The sequence below is a fragment of the Sugiyamaella lignohabitans genome, chromosome A, assembly GCF_001640025.1.
Source record: "Sugiyamaella lignohabitans strain CBS 10342 chromosome A, complete sequence".
NCBI lineage: Eukaryota > Fungi > Ascomycota > Dipodascomycetes > Dipodascales > Trichomonascaceae > Sugiyamaella > Sugiyamaella lignohabitans.
This window is the reverse complement of record NC_031672.1, coordinates 550,925-569,838: the sequence shown is the minus strand read 5'-3', so window position 1 is coordinate 569,838 and position 18,914 is coordinate 550,925. Positions and strand designations below refer to the sequence as shown.

Sequence of the window (18,914 nt, the reverse complement as noted above, 5' to 3'; positions counted from 1 at the left end):
AAGTTAATGTAGGATCGAACTGGACGCTGCTCACACGCGTAAATTCATAATCCAACAGGCAGCACCACAACAAACACTAACCTGGCCACAAATGATCTATTTCTTGAAAATACTGCCAACACGAGTAATATAGCAGATTAAGCTTTTTAGTCAACTGACGGTGTCGTCTTCTCTTGATAATTAATTTAACTATAACCGTTACGGACCCGACGCGCCAGCGCGGCTTATCGCAATCCCGATTTCACGTGTTACCTACAGGGTAGCTTCACGGTAGCTTCACAGGGGGTTAACTGTAGCTTCAGTAGGTTCATGCCTCCGGCGGCTGGGGCTCCGCCCCAGACCCTGGCTGCTCCTCTCGCTTCGCTCGAGTCGGGTGTCGGGGAAATGGAGTTTGTTTTGCGGATCGATTGGACTGATTCTCGACGTGAGAAATTATTCTAATTGAGGGTCTGGTTAGCTGGTTGGTAGTGGAGTGGCCTCACAGAAATTGTTGAGATCACTGATTAAAGTCACGGCAAATGCGTCGAGAAAATGAATGTTCAATAATCTATTCATAAACAAAAAATAAATATATATTATGCAATGTCACCGACAGCACGGAGTCGTTGTTCGGTCGTCATTCTCTTTTTTGGCTTAAACACTGGTGGTGTCTCGCCTCGAGCTACAGGTGTCGTCGCACCAGTGGCTGGTCGACTGGACTCATCAAAGTTACCCTCGTCCTCGTGATACATATCCTCCAGGGTGATTTGTTTTCTTGGAACAGGAGCAGCAATAGGAGCAGGCGTGCCATTAGATCCGGTGCCAGTTCCAGTGCCAGCTGATTTCCTGCTCTTCTTACTTGTCTTGATTTCGCTCAATTGCTTCTCACGCTCTTTTTGACGTAGAGCCGCATCAACAGCATCGTCATCGTCGAGAAGCCAGAATGCCACTTCACGACCGGGTTTCTGGAAATCAACACCGCTGCCAGCAGCACCTCCACCCTCCATAACTACTGCCTGTACGTGCATCTTTTGTTTGGCACGGTCTCTCATTCTCTCTTCGATAGTTCCCTTGACAAGCAATCTGTATACAGTGACCTGTCTCGTCTGTCCCAGTCTATGGGCTCGGTCCATAGCCTGGCTATCAATAGTGGGATTCCAATCTGAATCATAAAAAATTACTGTGTCGGCAGCAGTCAGATTGATACCAAGACCACCGGCACGAGTAGACAACAAAAACACAAACAAATCGGGTCTAGTTTGCCAGTCGTTCACAAGATCTCTACGATCAGACAGCTTAGATGAACCGTCCAAACGGCAGTACTTGTATTGTCGATAAGTCAAGTACTCCTCCATAAGATCCATCATCTTGGTCATTTGGAAGTAAATTAACACACGATGATCATTAGCCTTGAGTTCCGTCAGTAACTGATCCAATTTCAGCAGCTTTCCTGATTCATATACAAATTTAGCCATAGACGGCATACGAATACTAGTGTAGCCAGCACGAGTATTGCGTTCTTTGGGGTACAAATTCGAAGCTGGGAAATCACCTGGTTTGACACCATGCTGCAACAAATCCCACTCCTGGTCAAGAGTCAATGGATCCAAAGTTGATCGAACTGATAGATTAAACAAAGTGCTTTGCTGGTCATTAACAAGTCCCATATCAGAACCAACGAGAGAAATAGGGGGACAGAGTACTCGTGAGTCGTATGCCTTTTCACTAACATGGTAGTAGTTGTCGATTTCAACATTGTCTGCAATTGACAGCAGTTCATGAAGTGGCCCATCACCCAGTGATGCTCGTGATTTCAGCTGTTCAACATGTCCATATCGATCATCGATCAAGAATAGCTTCGAGCCAGGTACATAGCTATTGTCTGGTTCTTGCTCGTCGTAGATCTGCTGAACCAATGCTTCATGATGGATTTTTTCGGCAATGGAATAGCCAGCTATAGCCCGTTCATAAACACCTTGTTGAGACAGTTTGGCAATCTCGCCAGCAGATTTACCAACAAACCGTGACCAAGTAAAAGCTCCATTTGGATCAGCTGAAGATTCGAGAATATTACTAGGATCCCAAACACTAAATTTGTTCTTGAGATACTTTTGGTTGAACCCGACCCGGTAGTTGCCCTGACTGGGGATATCCAAAAACCCACCATCTCGATATGCCAGCTTGGGAACCGAATAACTAATGTGGTTCACAGCTGTATACGCTACATCGATCACCGGACCATCACGATTCACGTTCACAGTTTGCGCAAAGGTTGCAAAATTAAATGCTGATTTGACATCTGCTCTTTCAAACAAATCCGGATGGTTACACACTTTACGGAACTGCATAACGAGGTTCATCAAACTCTGAGTTCCATCGTCTGAGCTCGACGTTGCTCGCTCAATAAGATCCATAAGACTGATTTGTGATCGCAGCATCTTATACAATACCCGCTGTCTCGAGGTCAGATTACAATAGACGTCAATTTCAATCTTGTCACCCAGTTCCTGTTGTACATGTTTCTTGACACGACGAAGCATAAACGGTTTCAAAATCATATGCAAACGTTTCAACTGCTGCTCATTCAGCTGACTGTTGTTTTGAGCATGGCTCTCAATATCTTTCGAGAACCATTCGCTGAATTCTTCGTGTGAATCAAACAATGAAGGCATGATAAAATGTAACAAAGCCCACAGTTCCTGCATCGAGTTTTGAATTGGTGTACCAGTGAGAAGCAAACGATTACGACATCTAAATGATAGGAGAGACTTCCATCTGGTGGACGAAGAAGATTTGATAGCCTGTGCTTCGTCAAGAATCATATATTGCCATTTGAACCTCTGGAAATATTGTGCATCTGCCACTACCAATTGGTATGAAGTAATCAGAACATGGAATGGCGAGTCTTTTGTATACGTAACTTGCTTACGATCCCAGAATTTTCTCAACACTTTACGGTCCTTGCCACTACCCCAGTATGGTAAAGCTTTAAACTGAGGTACGAACTTGGAGATTTCCTGCTGCCAGTTGTGAAGTGTCGAAGCGGGTGCAATGACAAGAAACGGGCCCCAAATATTATGTGTTTCAGCGAGATATGCCATGACCGAAATAGATTGCACCGTCTTACCCAGACCCATTTCATCTGCCAAGATACCATTGATACCCTGTTCGTAAAGATTAGCAAGCCATGTAAGACCCTTTAATTGATATTCTTTAAGCTGGCATGATAACATCTTTGGTTGAGCAATGACCTCGTCTCCCAAAGACGTGGGGTTCTGGAAGTTCATGTCGTCATCGTCAATATCCACATTTTTAATCTCAGCAGAGTTATTGAAGTTACGGGCTTTGGTTTGTGCATCCATCACAGCCTTTTGAGCATTGTTCATGGCAATACGCTTGATTTCGTTATCGTCAGTGTTGTCGAAATCGATATCTTCAACGCGACCCGCCGAATCGCCACTTTCAAGTTGTTTAATACCATGTGGATCATCATCCTGGTTGACCTCTTCACCCGCAGCTTCAGCGGTTTTAATCTTACGACCAATGAAATGACTGTATAATTCGGTTTGAGTGATAAGGAAATTGAGTTTTTTGGCTTGTCGTTTCGACTCGCGCAATTCTTCATCCTTTTTAGCCTGCTCAATAGCTTCTTTCTCGGCTTTACGGCGCAAGTCTCGTTCTTCCTTCTCATTTCGTTTCCAGAACGTTAGCATCTCTCTCATACCACGACGAGCACGAGCAGGAATATCTTTCGCCGATTTATTGGTTTTCAACTGCCATCTTCTTGCCTCTTTAGCAGCTAGCATGGCTGTTTTCTTCACATTACTAAGCTTCATATTTGTTGACGACTGCATTAATCTGTACACTTTACCCGAATCACGACGAGCCATGTCTTTCCATATCGATTCATAAGTATTCTGGTACAGTCTAGCAACTGCTTTAATTTCCTTTTGAGACGGACCTTTGGTCTGTTCAGCAGCAGCGGCTGCTGCTGCGGCCGCCGCCTTGTCAGCAGCTTTTTGTTCCTCTTTGGCAGCTTTCTCGGCTTGTTTAGCAGCATCTTTAGCAGCTTTCGCTGCTGCTTTTTCTGCTGCTCGTTCAGCTGCTTTTTCTCCCTTGGTTTTAGGTGTTCCTGCAGCAGCAGATACAGCTGCCGAGCCGTTGGCAAGTTTGGTCTTCTTATCAGATGGGGTCTGGTCGTCACCACCTGTATCAGTAGACTTTCGTTTATGAGATTTAGGCGTTGCTGTAGATCCGGTACCTGTAGATGACAAACTCTTTCCTTTAGTCTTTGATTTGGATTTGCCTTTTCCAGTCGCCGGTGTTTCTGGGGCTCCTTGACTATCCGGAGTAGTTGCAAGTTCCAGCTCATCTAGCAACATCTCGTATTCCTCCCTCTCTTTTTTAGGTTTTGGACCTGGCTTTCTCTTGGTGCTAGCAATGAGTGAAGCAATGCGTTGTTCTTCACCCTCTGGAGCTTCAATCTCGCCACGTGCGATTTTATCTGCCTTTTCGGCCAGAGCCATGCGTTGTTTCTGAAGTCGTCGTTGATCTCGTCGCTTGGAATTCGCTTCCAATCGTTTCATTCTCTGTCTCTCCTCCAAATACACACTCTCTTCACCAGAAAGTACATGCGACAGGGCCCTAGTGTGTAATTCAGCATTAGCATAATTGACTAATAACTTGGCTCGTGATGAATGTTTAGCCAACAACGTGTTATGAGCCTCTGTTCTCTTTTCAACTTTAGTCTTTTCATGGTACTGGTTCATTCTGTTCTCCAGTTTCGACCGCACACTCGATAAAAACTCGCTCTTCTCACTGGAATATCTGGGTTCAGCAGCCTGTTTGGCTATCTCGCCAGCGTCGTTATCAGCTAAACTCGTGGGCCAGTCAAAATGCATCTGATAATTGGGCTGGTTATACCATTTGTTGACCTTAAAAGCCCCAAACCCGTTCATACTGCTCTTAACATGACTAGTCCCGTTATATGTATATCGATCGAGCCCGCTCTTATCAGAAGAACTAACTGCAAACCCTCCATCTGAACTAGCAACTGAACCAAATCCTCCACTAGCAATGTCACCCACTGAACTGGATCCAGGACCGCCAACACTGCCAACTGCACCACCACCTGCACCCGACTCCTCTGATCCACTCAGCAGACTCGAAATCGCCATTGCATCCCGTCGCTGTCTCTAGTTAGTACTTTCTTTCTGGTTTTTCTCCGGATTCTCTCTGTTTATTCACGATCCCTAATCTGCCTCCGGCGGCTGGGGCTCCGCCCCAGACCCTGGTTGCTCCGCTTCGCGGAGAGCTTCCGACGGTCTGGTCCGTCTTGGATCACGGCTATGAGCCCAGTTGTGATGCTCCAGAGACAGATCCTGCGAAAGATCCTGTGAAAAGTCCTGTAAAACCAAATAAAAATAATACTCGAGGCGGAAGAATCGAGGCAGCCAGCTCGATTTCGAACAAGCCTCAATCGCTTACGCTTAAACCACCTCACACCTCCTCAATAGTCACAGGTCCTACTTACCTGTGGAGAAGACCCTGGTTCAGCCATATTAATTGTTTGGTGAAAAGTGCTAATTGTTTTTGTAGCAATCTCAATCTCTCTTGACTTGTTGCCACTGTGGCTGCTTATGTATCACTCGGCTACTGTGTATCCCGTAGGTATCAATAGGCGGCTTCACCAAAATCTCCCTCTCAGGCCAGTCTCGGCCGTCCAGTGTCGTTAATAAATATATTGTTCCAACTTATACAGGGGGGTATTTACCATAAATACTTCCCAAGTGTAATGATCGTTGTAATTGTGGGTCGACTCTCAATTGGAACACATCGTCGTTTTGGTTTGGCAGGATTTTTTCGTTTATCGGTCTACTCGGCCGTACGCGCGTTTGCGTTTTGGACCCATACCGTACCTACCACATATCATTCGGTTTTTTTCTTTTTGCATCTGTAAGTTTAGAGGTAGTAGTAATGGTATGCTGCTGTGCTGTTGCTACGATTCGCGTGTTGTCTTCGCTAATACTATATTTTCCTCCCGATATCAGCGATCAAACTGTTTGTGGTGATATTTCTGTATCGAAGTCTTGTCTGCTTAGAATGTCTTGTATCTTTGGTTCACATGATAATACCCTGGTGGGCGATGTTAAAACACTGTTTTTGTAATAGTCAAGGCGTAACATAAGTCTAAAAAACCACTCTGAAATACAACTGGATCAAAATACCCGGTCACCCGCACTTATAACCAATGATACATTGTAATTCGCGGAACACTTTAAGACGCTGTAAGTCATTATAGTACAAGGTAAGACGATAATACAGCAAGATTATATAATACAGTAAGACGATATGATATGGTAAGAAGATAGGATACGGTATAAGACGATATAATACGGAGTAAGACGATATAATTCAGAGAAAGATGCTGAAGGGAAATTCCTTTTCTGTTTCATTTTGTATTTTTTTATATTTACCTGTATTTTGAAAGAATATATAAATCATGTGCCTAATTTTAGAGGATATCCTATAAATTACCAACTTCGAAATAAGTTCTGAACAGGTTTAGACCAGGTTCATAGGTCCATAAAATAATTTATAATTGGTTCATAATATACTCATAAGTGGTTTATAGACGGTTCTTAACAGGTTCCTAACAGGCCCATAACAGATCCACCACAGGTTTACAAGAGGTTCATATGTCGTTCACAACAGATTTACCACCATAGCGCTGTTGGGTCACCGATTGATCCCAACTGTGAACTGCTGTGAGCTGGATGTTTTCGTCAATATGCGTTCAGTGACATCAGCAACACCGATTCAGAGTATTTCTGTGTAAGAGGTTCTTTCTTGTTAGGACCCGCCAGTGCATAATGTGGTGTGCTGGGAGTTTATTTTCTGCTTGTTCATTCATGGCGCATCATGAAATCGGTTCACAATCGGCCGCCATGCATTTGTGGTTAACTTTACTCTTTCTTGTTTTGGCATTACACTAGTCCCATAAACTGCTGGCTGGGCTGCTGACGTGTTCTTTCTTGAGCTTTTTGATAAGCGCTAAAGTCCAAAGGAGATGAAATGATAATGCCAAGCTATATTAAATTACATGTCCATGTGGAAATGAAAATAATCGCCTGGAACATGGAACATGGGACATTGACTGCCCCGTGATATGCTCATACTGTTCTGATATATGCTTCACGTCACATATCGGATGTATTCCCCTCTGGCTACTGATAGACTTTTAGAGTCTATCTCAGAAGGGCAAATGTGATTTTGTCAGTCTAGTGTATAGGCTAGAGATGGCTAGAGAAAGCTGAAAATGCACATCCCAGGGTGAATATCTAGATATGTGGTAAATGTCTGGTGGTGACTGGAAGCGGAGTCTGATTGACAATGACCAAGTGAACCACCATTGGCGACCGAGGAATTTATTAGGGCTGCACGAATCACCTGTGAACAAGGTTGCTTGAAAGGGGCCATGGCCAATTAACAAGCTGATGTCAGATTTAAGCCTCCTAATAAGGTGAGAATTCAAGAATTACTATCATCTGTGCCATTAAGGTGGATAAGATTGCTATTCTCTCATACAATATTTCCCAATGTGCTGATCTAGTGATCTAGTTAATCAACTGTTTATCTGGCAGTCACTAAGTTTGTAAGGCTTTCTTTCTTAGAGCTTTTTCGTCTCCTTTTGTATGTCCTTCACTTCGAACTCGATGACCATGGATCTGCAACTATAAGTTGAGATTAAACTCGCAAATAAGTTAAGAGTGCTGTAGCAGCTTTCAGATTATTATTCATATCATTATTCTGAAAGACTATTGAACTCTTCTTTCGACAGACGGTTAATCCTCTTGAGAAAAGATAGGAGGGTGACAAGTTTACGATACACACAGAAACCATTAGTGATATAATTTTATCAATATAGAACTAATACAGAGGTATGGATATAAATATCCTGAATGGTAACTTAACGAACAGTTTATTGTGTCCGGGTAGGTAAGATTCCTTTAAATCTCCTCCATGTAGGCAGTTATAGATAATATACTACCATTAATTAAACAAATGCAGACCTTAGTGAACATGTCCTCTGAAAGTAGTTACGCCAACTTGAGTTCCGGTTTTTTCATTATGGTCTTCCCTGGGATATTACCTCAAGGTTTAATCGCAGTCGACTGATACTACCTGCCGATAGACTGTTCAGTTGAACGTTGGTAGATTAAATGCCATACTCGTGGATGAATAACAATAATCACTCTGGCAGACGACTCTCATGGCTATCGACCTGATTTCTGTAAATCTTGGAGTAGTTTTAAATTAAAACAAGTGGAGTCTATGGTTACCCAATCGAAAACGAGGAGCCTTGTCGACAAACAGCACCTGGACAGGACCCTGAAATGCAACGCTACTTTCTTTTACCCTTCATCTGTAATATCTGTAATATCAGAGCACATAATAAAGAATTATATATATATGTCACCACGCAGAAATGTTCCATATTTGGTACAAAACGAAGTGGAATGCAATCAGGACCAGATCAGCCCGGTACAGCTTTTGAAGATACCAGCCATTTGTCTTGTATAAGGTAGCTTGTCAACTCAACGTACGTGCACTTCATCTTAAGCCAGTTGCAAACACCAGTTGATTTAGACATTGCACTCATGTTATTTTGAATATAGGAGAGGTTATTTGTACAACTTAGGCTCGTCGTCAGGCTTGAATCGTTAACGGCAACCTTGCATGAACTGTCAGATAAGCTCACGCACAGGCCATCACTAACCATATTAGGAGCGCCAAATCGTATGACACTTTACCTCTTACGGATATGATCATCGGTAGAACATTTCTTACTAAATCCGTTGGACCCAAAAAATATAATCAAATCAAACCGCCAAGGAAATAGTTGGAGTACAGACAAAATTAATTCAACGTAAATAATGGCACAGAAGCACCTTTTGAAGTTAGGATCTGGTAAGATAAAAAAATTACCTGATCTCCTATTGTCCCCCATAGCTTCTCTACTGGAGAAGAGATGAGCAGTCCAGTTGGAATATTTCTGGTATCTTTCTATGAGATAAATTTTATAAAGACCCAGCACAATCAAAAGCATCCAGAGGCAGTTATGGCTATGTAGGAAACCCATCTCAGAATCTTTATTTGACAGTCAACTGGCACAGAACCTGTACTTCATGCTCTTTTTACTTGAGAGATAAAATATTGATCCTCATTCAGATGAGTTATACAATACCAAGCTCTCATGATCCAATTATACCAAAAGCGGTTCTCTGAGTGGCCCTCAACCGAGAGAAACCCCCTGTACGGGGATGTTTGCCTCCGGCGGCTGGGGCTCTGCCCCAGATCCCGTAGCACCTGCGAAGCAAGAGACTGCTGGGACCGTGGAGAAACGACTCGAGCGCAGCGAGAGGAGCAGTGGGGTCTGGGGCGAAGCCCCAGCCGCCGGAGGCAGACCCAGGACCCAGAAACACTAGAACAGAAGCCAGCCAAACTAAAATCACTCGACCCAGACACCACAGCAAGCACGCTCGAGCACAGACCGAGTCTGGCACAAGAACACTGGCGGAATACAGAGTAATAAAATATTTTTTATAATTTTCCATATATTTGCTAACAGCAAACACAACTTTTGGGCTTTCACAAGGAAAACCATGTTGTCATAAAAAGGGTGGTTTGTGGAGGGTGGATGATTTTAGATGAGGCGGCTTCGGAAGAAGAGAGTCGTAAAAAATAATAACATGAAATCTTTTTGTTTTAAAACATTTTGAAATTTTTCCTTCAAAGAATCTAGGAGATCCTCTCTATGTTACATTCGTTAAAACATTTACTTTCTTCTGAAAGAACAGCCCTCAGTCAAACGGGCCTTACCACCGGTGGGTTGACAAAGGACGGTGGCGCAAGAACCGCAGGTAACAACAGTTTGGGCATGTGAGAAAACAGTGGTGATGTTAAGACAACCAGGGCACTTGACGTCCATGAAGAAAGATCTTGGGGAAGCGACAAGTTGCTTGAGCTTGTGCTTTCTGAGTTCAGAGGCCTGGGTAGGGTTAAGGAGATCTTGAGCTAAAACCTGGGCTTTGTTAGTATTATGTTTCTAATTTTTTCGTGAGAATAGTTGAGACGAATGAAAGATTTTCATAAATAGAACTGGAACACAACTGGTAAACGGTAAATAGAATACTGGATATATGTCAAAGGTGGCACTGTTGTCATAGTCTGTGTTACTACACGACAAAGAAAATTTTCAGTCGAAATACTGCTTGACATAAACACAAGACTGGATCGATGTTCCGACTAGCTTTCATTCAAACTAGTATCAAATGTGTTTCTATTGTCGTCTCACATTTCTCAGAAGCACGCCTGATATGGCGTCTTCAAAGGCCGAGTCTCTGATTCAACTCGATCGCTCACAAATGTTTCGTTATTCAGTCGTATTTCGTATTTCCTTCTTCTGATCGTTGAAACTCTGTTGAATACAAAGCACCAGTCGCGATACTGGTCTTATCTTTCACGGTTGTCGTTCATGTTTCGCCACATCGAGTTTGCCTCTATTCTCGATCTCTCTCGTCCTCATATTCCAGCACCAGTCGTTAACCATTCTATCCAAACTACTCGTCTCATTCGACTCATAACTCGACTCTCCACTAACTCCTCTTCACTCATTCACACGTACCATTTTGATTTATGTTTTTTTGTTGTATAATTTGACCTGCGATGGATGCTTTTCGATGGTTCAAAGAAATGGATATCAGTCTGCAAACGAAGTCGTTTTCGTTAACTCTTTTGCGAGTGCGCCGTCTCGGTGACTGCGTATTTCATCATTTATTACCCATTTAGGAAATTTGTTTGAAAAATTTGTCCCCCTCCAGCCGCACGCCCAACCTGCACCATCGACCGCCCCCTGAGCCTCACTCCATCCCCGCAATCCGGCCCAACCACCACTTTTTTCTAATTCCACAGTCCTAAAGCAAGGAATCACCTCTCCAGTACCCAAAAAGAACCCTTCGACACCCCTCACTGGTCCGATTCTTACACTCAATCAACAAGCCTCATCTCACGAAGCTCTCCAACCCTAAACCTGACGCATGTATGATAAGCCCCGATACGGCAGCCGCACGCCGGTAATCTCCGCTTAGAACTCCGTCGAGGGTCTGCCTCCGGCGGCTGGGGCAGAGCCCCAGACCCCATGGCTCCTCTCGCTACGCTCGTGTCGGTTCTGTCGACAGTCCCAGCAGTCTCCTGCGAAGCAGGAGCCACGGGGTCTGGGGCGCAGCCCCAGCCGCCGGAGGCAGACCCCCACCCTGACGTGAATCGTGAAGTCGTTATATTACATTACAAATAAAGTAGAGAGAAACAGGTCAGTTGAGCCGGTCCAGCAGGTTGCTGTTGTCGAAGTCGTTGCCGTAGTCGTTGAAATCGCCGCCAAATGGGTCCAGTTCCAGCCCGTCGTGATCGTGCATCAGCGCGTCGTCGTCTTCATCTTCGTCGCCTTGAACGGTAGACCCGTCCACTGCCGACTGCTGTCCGCTAACAAGCAGGCTGTTGTCGCCGCCGTCCATGTTTTCGTCGTCGCCGTCTTCACCAGGTCCCAGCTGGCTCGCTGCAGACCCGCCGTCGGAACTGTTCCCGCTGTGAATACCAGGGGAGATTCTGGCGCTATCTTTAATAGCACCACCAGCAATTGATCCGTTTTCAAGTGGCGAAGTCGATGACGACGAAGTCTCCTTCAAACGGGGTGACAGGTGTGCTTTATCGTGGTCAGATTCAGAATCGCTCGCCTTAAACACCTGTTTTGGTTCTTGTTCGTTCGCTAATGAAGACAATGGAAGTTTCATCAGCTCTACTTTACTGGTAGACTCTCCCACAGAAGTACTTGTCACACCAGCATTACCTCCTGAAACAGTAGTGGCATCGCTAACAGTAGTCTGTGTGACTTCCGACTTCATGAGTTTGGCGGTTTCTTCTTTCTTCAACTTCTCTTGTAGAACCCGTTCAGCCTCGGCCTTGTCTATAGCCTCTGCTTCTGGTATGTACTTGTAGTATAGAGTGTTGACCATATTTTCCAGAATGTTGGCATCCTGCACCACAAACGATCCCTCTTCATTATAAGTACGGGCGTTTCTAAACATGAGCCTGAAATCTTCTCTGAACTGCGGTAAACTTTGATAGTATGCGTCATTGATTCTCTTTCTTATAATGTCGCATGCAATCGGGTTCTCAATCAGCAAATAATAATCGGGGTATATTCTTTTAGGAGGTCGTTCAAGGAACAAATCGATTCTATTTCGCTCGTCGTCATCTTTGACTTGAGTTGTAACGAAATTAAATATCTCCTCCATTTGCTCAGTGAGTTGACGTCTTGCTTGTGGAGACAATGTTTCCTTGACTTTTGGTGGTCTTCCTTTAGCCCGTTTTCGCACCGGAAGGATGATAGCAGATGCTGGTGACTCGTCTTTAGCAGTCGGTGTTCCAACGTTTCCAGTGGCACTTGCACTGACACTAGCAGTAGTATCTCGTGCTTTACGACCTCTTTTCCGTTTACCGTTTGTACCAGGTGTTGACACTGCAAAGTCACCACCGGCCAATGGAGTTCCTGGCGACGATACATCTGCAGAGTCTTCTTCTCTATCACGTAACTTGTTCTGTTGACGTTTGTTGATCCGTTGTCTCTTTCTGGCAATAGCGTCTTCAATTGTATCGTCGTCATTGTCAACCGCCTCGAGCCACTGCTCTTCAGTGAGCCCATCATCGTAATGAAGCACTTTCCGTTCACGAGTACCTCGTCCGTAATTTTCCATCGGCTCTGGTTTGACCAAATGTGACACATCTTGCTTATAAATATCAGGCAGTTCGTCTTCGGTAATAAGACGTGCCCGAGCTCCAGACTTGCCATAGTCAGCCGCTCGTATACGGTCAATTTCTCGGAAGATTTCCTTTTCATTATCATCTCGAGCAAGTACTTCATTCAGTTCCTCGTCGTCCATTTCTTCGTCATCGTCATCTTTATGACCCTTCTTTGCTTCTTCAGCTTCCAAAAGCGATCGCAAAAATGCTTCTTGTTCTTCATTAGTCGACTTGTTATCGAATTTACCAGCCTGGATGACTTTACCGTCGATTTCAAGCTTACGATGAGCTTTTTCCAAAATATGCTCTTCTACCGAATCTTCAGTAATCAACCGCAGGATTCGCACTTCCTTGGTCTGTCCAATACGATGGGCACGATCCTGGGCTTGCAAATCCTGATGAGGATTCCAATCGGTATCGTAAATGATAACCGTGTCTGCAGTTTGAAGATTAAGACCCAAACCACCAGCACGAGTAGACAATAAGAACGCAAAATATGGCGAGTCTGGGGCATTGAACTTCTTGAGCAAGTCTGATCGATCCTCTGCTTTGGTACTACCGTCCAATCGAAGGTATTGCATGTCTCGAAGACGAAGATAATCTTCCATAATATCCATAATCTGCGTCATTTGGAAGAAAATCAACACTCTATGGCCAGTTTTCTTGAATTTTGGCAGAATTCGGTCTAACAGTTCGAATTTACCTGCTGCACGGAACAAATCGTCGTTGGTTTCCTTGTTAGGATTAACCAAATTCTCAACTTCTTCGAAGACAAAAGGATGGTTACAGATTTTACGCAGCTGCATGATCTGGTTATTCAATCCCTTCAAACCAGATGCAGATGCTCCTTGTACATTGTCGCCCAAAATCAGTAGCTTGTACTTGATCATTTGTTGGTAAAGTTTTTGTTGAAGAGCACTCATCTTACACTTGATAACCTTTTCCACCTTGTCGGGAAGATCTTTCTCGACATCCTTTTTAAGACGTCTCAACAAAAACGGTCTCAGCACCTTGTGTAAACGTCGAATAATCAGCAGAGTCTCTTCTTCGCTCAAATCCATCTTGTCTTGACCACCGGTATTGGCAAATGGAGTATTAAACCATTCATCAAACGACTTGACAGAGTTGAAAATTTTCGGCAACACGAAATTGAGCAGTGCCCATAGCTCAGGCAAGTTGTTTTGTAAAGGCGTACCAGTCAAAATAAGTCTGTATCTCGTGGAATAATATGTCGTAAGCGTAAATGACAGCTTGGATTGGGTATTTTTCATTCGATGACCTTCATCAATAATCATATGAGCCCATTTGATTCTACTCAAAATAGGTCGATCCTTGATAATATACTCATAAGTTGTAAGTAAAACCTGGAAGTCACCCGACCGAATAATTCCTTGTTGAGCCTTTCTCGCCATTGGAGGTCCTTTGTATACAACTTTTTTAACACTGGGAGCCCATTTCTCAAACTCCAGATTCCAGTTGGTCAGTGTTGACAAGGGTACAATAACCAGAAATGGACCTGCCAACTGCTTCATCTCGATTAAATAGGTAATCAGCGAGATCGACTGAATGGTCTTACCAAGACCCATTTCATCGGCGAGAATTCCGTTCAAACTGTTATTATACAAAGATACCATCCATTGTAGACCCTTGAGTTGGTACTCTTTCAGCGTTCCACCCACCAAAATACTCGGTTGTTTGGTAATCTCTTCTTTTATTCTATGGGCAACAGCATAGTAATCACGTACCTCACTGTCTTCGTCGCCTTCTTGGATATCAGGAAGCTCTGTATTAAGAGTGGCTAAGCCCTTGTTTTCTCGCTGTTGAGATTCAACCGCTTTTGTAAGTGAATGCAAAAATGTGTTTGTTTGTCGAAGCAAATGCGTGATACGAGTATCTTTTGTCTGGTCGAGCAGTTTGATATATGCCTCTTCATCATTAGCTCGCAAGGCCTGCAATCTCTGTTTAGCGGTTCTTTCCAATCTCTTTTGTTCTTCTTTTTCAGTATAAGCATGGAAACTGACTATCGATTTTTGTAATCTTGACAATCGGCTTCGTTTCTGAGTCACCGAGTTGGCCACATCAACTGCATGCTTAACGGTACTTTGGATATTATCAATCTTCCTCTGGTTTTCACGACGTTGTCTTTCCACTCTCTGTTGATACGTAAACTGCTCGGTAGCAATTGCTTCTTGCAAACTGAGCTTCTTCATCCGGGTATATCTACCCTTATTGGACTCATCCAGAGCCACCATATTGAAATAGTACACATTAGCCAGAATATCGCCTCGCAGAGCCTTGTTATAATTGGCGAGCCGTAGCGACTTGAGCTCTATTTTTTCGTCTATGCTCAAACCAGAGCTACTTTCCGATTCCTGTTCTTCTAAATATGCCATTCTGTTATGCATGGCTTGCTGGACTCGACGTTCGCGTTCCAATTTCATATCCACGACATCCAACCCAACTGGCATGATTGTGGGAATAAATAGCTGCTGTTGACGTGCCGTATAATCTTCAAATGACACTGATTGTGCCAAATACGAAGGTGATCTTGGGTCGATATACGAAGAAACGCCAAACAGTTTAACCGAAGGTGGTAAATTCACAGGCATTGGTGGTTGAGGAGACGGGGTATTCCCCAGACCCGCGCTTGCTTGTCCGGAAACGCCGCCAACTCCTAACAACGGATCAGTTCCTCCTGTCGCTGGACCCGTTCCAGCACCTGAAGCAGGTGTCTGAGGAGTAGCCACGGGGCTGGAAATGCTGCTAGCTCTGCTAAAACTTCGCTGGCTCATACTCGGAGCCGGTTTTCGGAATCCTCGGCCTGGCGAGTTCTGAAACTCGTCCGGTACTGGTACCGACGGTTGTCGTTGGTGATTCAAAACCGCCGCATTCGGACTGCCCTGAGCTGCTGCTCCTGGACCCAATTGCGCCTGTAACTGAGCCTGTGGCTGCTGTTGTTGTTGAGGCTGTTGCTGTGGCTGAGGCTGCTGTTGTTGTGGTTGCTGGGACTGTTGTGTCTGTTGTTGCTGTTGCTGTTGTGGCTGCTGGCCGGGCAGCTGGAGCCTAATATTACTGGCCAGCGCCTGCTGAACGGCCTGCATCGCCTGAGCAATAGGCGCGTTCTTGCTCAAAGCACGGTACGCAATCATCTGGTTCCTGAGCAGCATCATCTGCTCCTGATTAAACGGTGAGTCCGGTCCCAAACTGGGCATTGGCGGCTGCTGTCTCATCGGCCCCTGTGGTCCCTGACCCTGTCCCAGGCCCGCACCGGGCCCGCTGCCCATCCCAGCACCTGCTGCCGGCGTCTGAAGCAGCGTCTGTGGCCCTCCTCTTCCCGTATTCGGCACTTGAGGTCCTGCTACCGCTGTTAGTTCTTCGCTTCTCTACTCCCACGCTGCCTCCGGCGGCTGGGGCTGCGCCCCAGACCCCCTGGCTCCTCTCGCTGCGCTCGAGTCGGTTCCGTCGACGGCCCAGTCATCTCCTGCGAAGCAGGAGCCACGGGGTCTGGGGCACAGCCCCAGCCGCCGGAGGCATGTCCTCCCCTAAAACACTTACCCATTGGCGTTCCGGGAAACGGCGGTGTGGACTGGTCGTTTGATCGCATGAAGTTCTGAGGCCGTTGTTGCTGCTGCTGCTGGCCCATGGGCATTTGCTGTTGCTGGATCCCCTGTTGTTGCTGCTGCTGCTGTTGCTGCTGTTGTTGCATTTTCTGCTGGCGGCTGATGGTCCTTAGAACACGCGAGATCTCGAGAAACTCGGGGTTCGTCGGCGCATGCTCGCCGAGCTGAGCACGCAGCTCGTGCCATCGCTGCAAAAATCCGTTAGTTCTGGTGTCACCGGTGGGGCCAATGCCTCCGGCGGCTGGGGCTCCGCCCCAGACCCCGTGGCTCCTGCTTCGCAGGAGATGGCTGGGACAGTCGACGCGCCGACTCGAGCGCAGCGAGAGGAGCCGGGGGGTCTGGGGCGGAGCCCCAGCCGCCGGAGGCACAGGGCACACTTACGTTAAACAGTCGAGACAGTTCTTCTTTGTTGGTCGGCAGAGGCATCGTGCCTATGGTCTGTTGTTGTTGCTGCTGCTGCTGCCTGGGCACGCCCCCGTAGTTGGGTATGAACGAGATGGGCGTGCCGGGGCCTGGTTGCGAGTTCATTGCTGCCTGGCTCGTCCGGTGCCGACAGCTGTCGAGGAGGTGGTGATGGTGGTGGGTCGAGAGTCGCGGTCGAGGTCGAGGTCGCTCTGACGGGTCCGTTGCTGGGATCGCGGTCGCTTCAACGTCTCATATACTCCCACGGAATCGGGCTCCTCGAGTCGTGCTCTCTGCTACAGTCAGTTTCTGTGTTATCCCTACCGTCACTGATAGTGTTCCTGTTCTAGATCCTGTTAGTATAAATCCCAACTCCAACTCCAGTTCCTTGCCTCGCCTCATCTCGTTTCGATCTCTCCCTTTTCGAACTCGTCAATTGACAGCTGGCCCGGTGTTACGTTCTGGGAACAAGGTCCATCAGCTTCAACTGGGCACCCCGAAGCCCGACTCGAGCGAAGCGAGAGGAGCAGCGGGGTCTGGGGCGGAGCCCCAGCCGCCGGAGGCACAAGCCCCCCAGCCAACTGATCCCGTTCCAGTCACGGTTCCCTGGTTGCCAGTCCAACCTCGAGACGCCAACCACTGAGAACCGTCAATAGTTGTCGAGCAGGGGTACAACCACAGTTGGTGTGTAATGGTAGCCAGAGTCACCTACAAAAAAGAATCGTGCCAGCAACAGCCAAAAACCAAACCAACTCGGAAAATAGCCAGTTTCTAGGGTGTGCTGGATCCGCCCGTGTGTCAATAAATCAAAGTTATCAAGAAAATCGAGTGCAAACGCGTCCGAAATATATTTTCCGGTGGTAAATTATTTGCAACTGCCGAGCCGAGTGCGACCACCAGATACGCTTGTGTCCTGCCCAACGCGCTCGCTGTGTCTGAAAATATTCGATTTGGCCTCGTTGGTTTAATAGTACTTACTTACTGTGGGTGGGTGGTGGTGTGGTGGGCCCCGATTGTGGCTGGCTCGCTGGATTCAGTGATTGTCTGTGTGGGTGGGTGGTTGTTGGTGTAGCAATTTGTGTTTGGTGTGGATGTCTGCGTTGGATGTTAGGGTATGCGCTGGTATTCGGTGGTCTACGGTGGGCTGTCCTGATATTATGGGTTTGGGTATTTTACTTTGGCTGCTGGGCTGGGCTGGGCCTGGGCTGGGATGGGAGGTGTGCCTCCGGCGGCTGGGGCTCCGCCCCAGACCCCGCTGCTCCTCTCGCTTCGCTCGAGTCGGGAGAGGGGGGTATCACTAGCGTGGGGTTTTCACAGGAGTTCGAGCGAGGGGTAACGGGATGTGGGCAGGGAAGTGGGCGATTTCTTGACCAACTGTTTCTGGTGGGCGCTGGTGGGCTGGTGGGGCTTGGAGGGGCTGCTTGGCGATTGGCGGTTGGCGGTTGGTGGGGTCGGTGGGGCATAAGTTGCTGGTGCTGGTACTGGCGCAGGCTGGCTGGCTGGCACGCTGGACGTTGGATGAAGGTCGTTGGGAGTTGGCTGTGGGGCAGTTGGATGTGGGAGGGCACGCAGGTGATTTCCTTTCTGGCAGTAAACCTTATTAGGGAACATAGGGGACCATGGCGACCTCTGGTGGGGTGGTTTAAGCCGTTGATCAGTGGGGGACGGGAACGAGACCTTGGTTTGTGTAGTACTTACTTTTGTTGGCAACTGGCACCGTCAGGGGTAATTTGTTTCACCACTGTTGCTGTCAAATTAAACTAATTCTTCTTTTCGAATTCTTTTGCCAGCTTATTCAACTCGGATTCAACTCGGCTCTCTCGCCGCAAGATAACGATAAATGACGTTGTTGCTACTGCTGCTGCAGCTTATGTGCTAGTCTGCTAGTCTGTCAATCTGCTTAGTCTGCTGATACTGAAGCTAAAGCTGACGCTGATGCCGATGCTTCTGTTTCTGTTCCTGTTCCTGCTTGTCTGCTTCTGCTGATACAGCTGCTGTTGTTGCGCTACTGCTTCTGCTTCTGCTTCTGCTTCTGCTTCTGCTGCTTATGTTACA

The 18,914-nt window shown here is 46.4% G+C and overlaps 2 protein-coding genes across 2 annotated transcripts; both read right to left on the bottom strand.

Moving 5' to 3' along the window:
- Positions 1-575: 575 nt before the first annotated feature.
- On the bottom strand, positions 576-5,156 carry INO80 (chromatin-remodeling ATPase INO80; the record flags this gene model as incomplete). The annotated part of the gene is made up of 1 exon (XM_018878685.1): positions 576-5,156. The coding sequence occupies one exon, from the start codon at positions 5,154-5,156 to the stop codon at positions 576-578; it is 4,581 nt and encodes a 1,526-aa protein (XP_018734428.1).
- A 6,195-nt stretch (positions 5,157-11,351) lies between these two features.
- On the bottom strand, positions 11,352-16,121 carry SNF2 (SWI/SNF catalytic subunit SNF2; the record flags this gene model as incomplete). Its single annotated transcript, XM_018878674.1, has 1 exon — positions 11,352-16,121. The coding sequence occupies one exon, from the start codon at positions 16,119-16,121 to the stop codon at positions 11,352-11,354; it is 4,770 nt and encodes a 1,589-aa protein (XP_018734427.1).
- Positions 16,122-18,914: the final 2,793 nt, after the last annotated feature.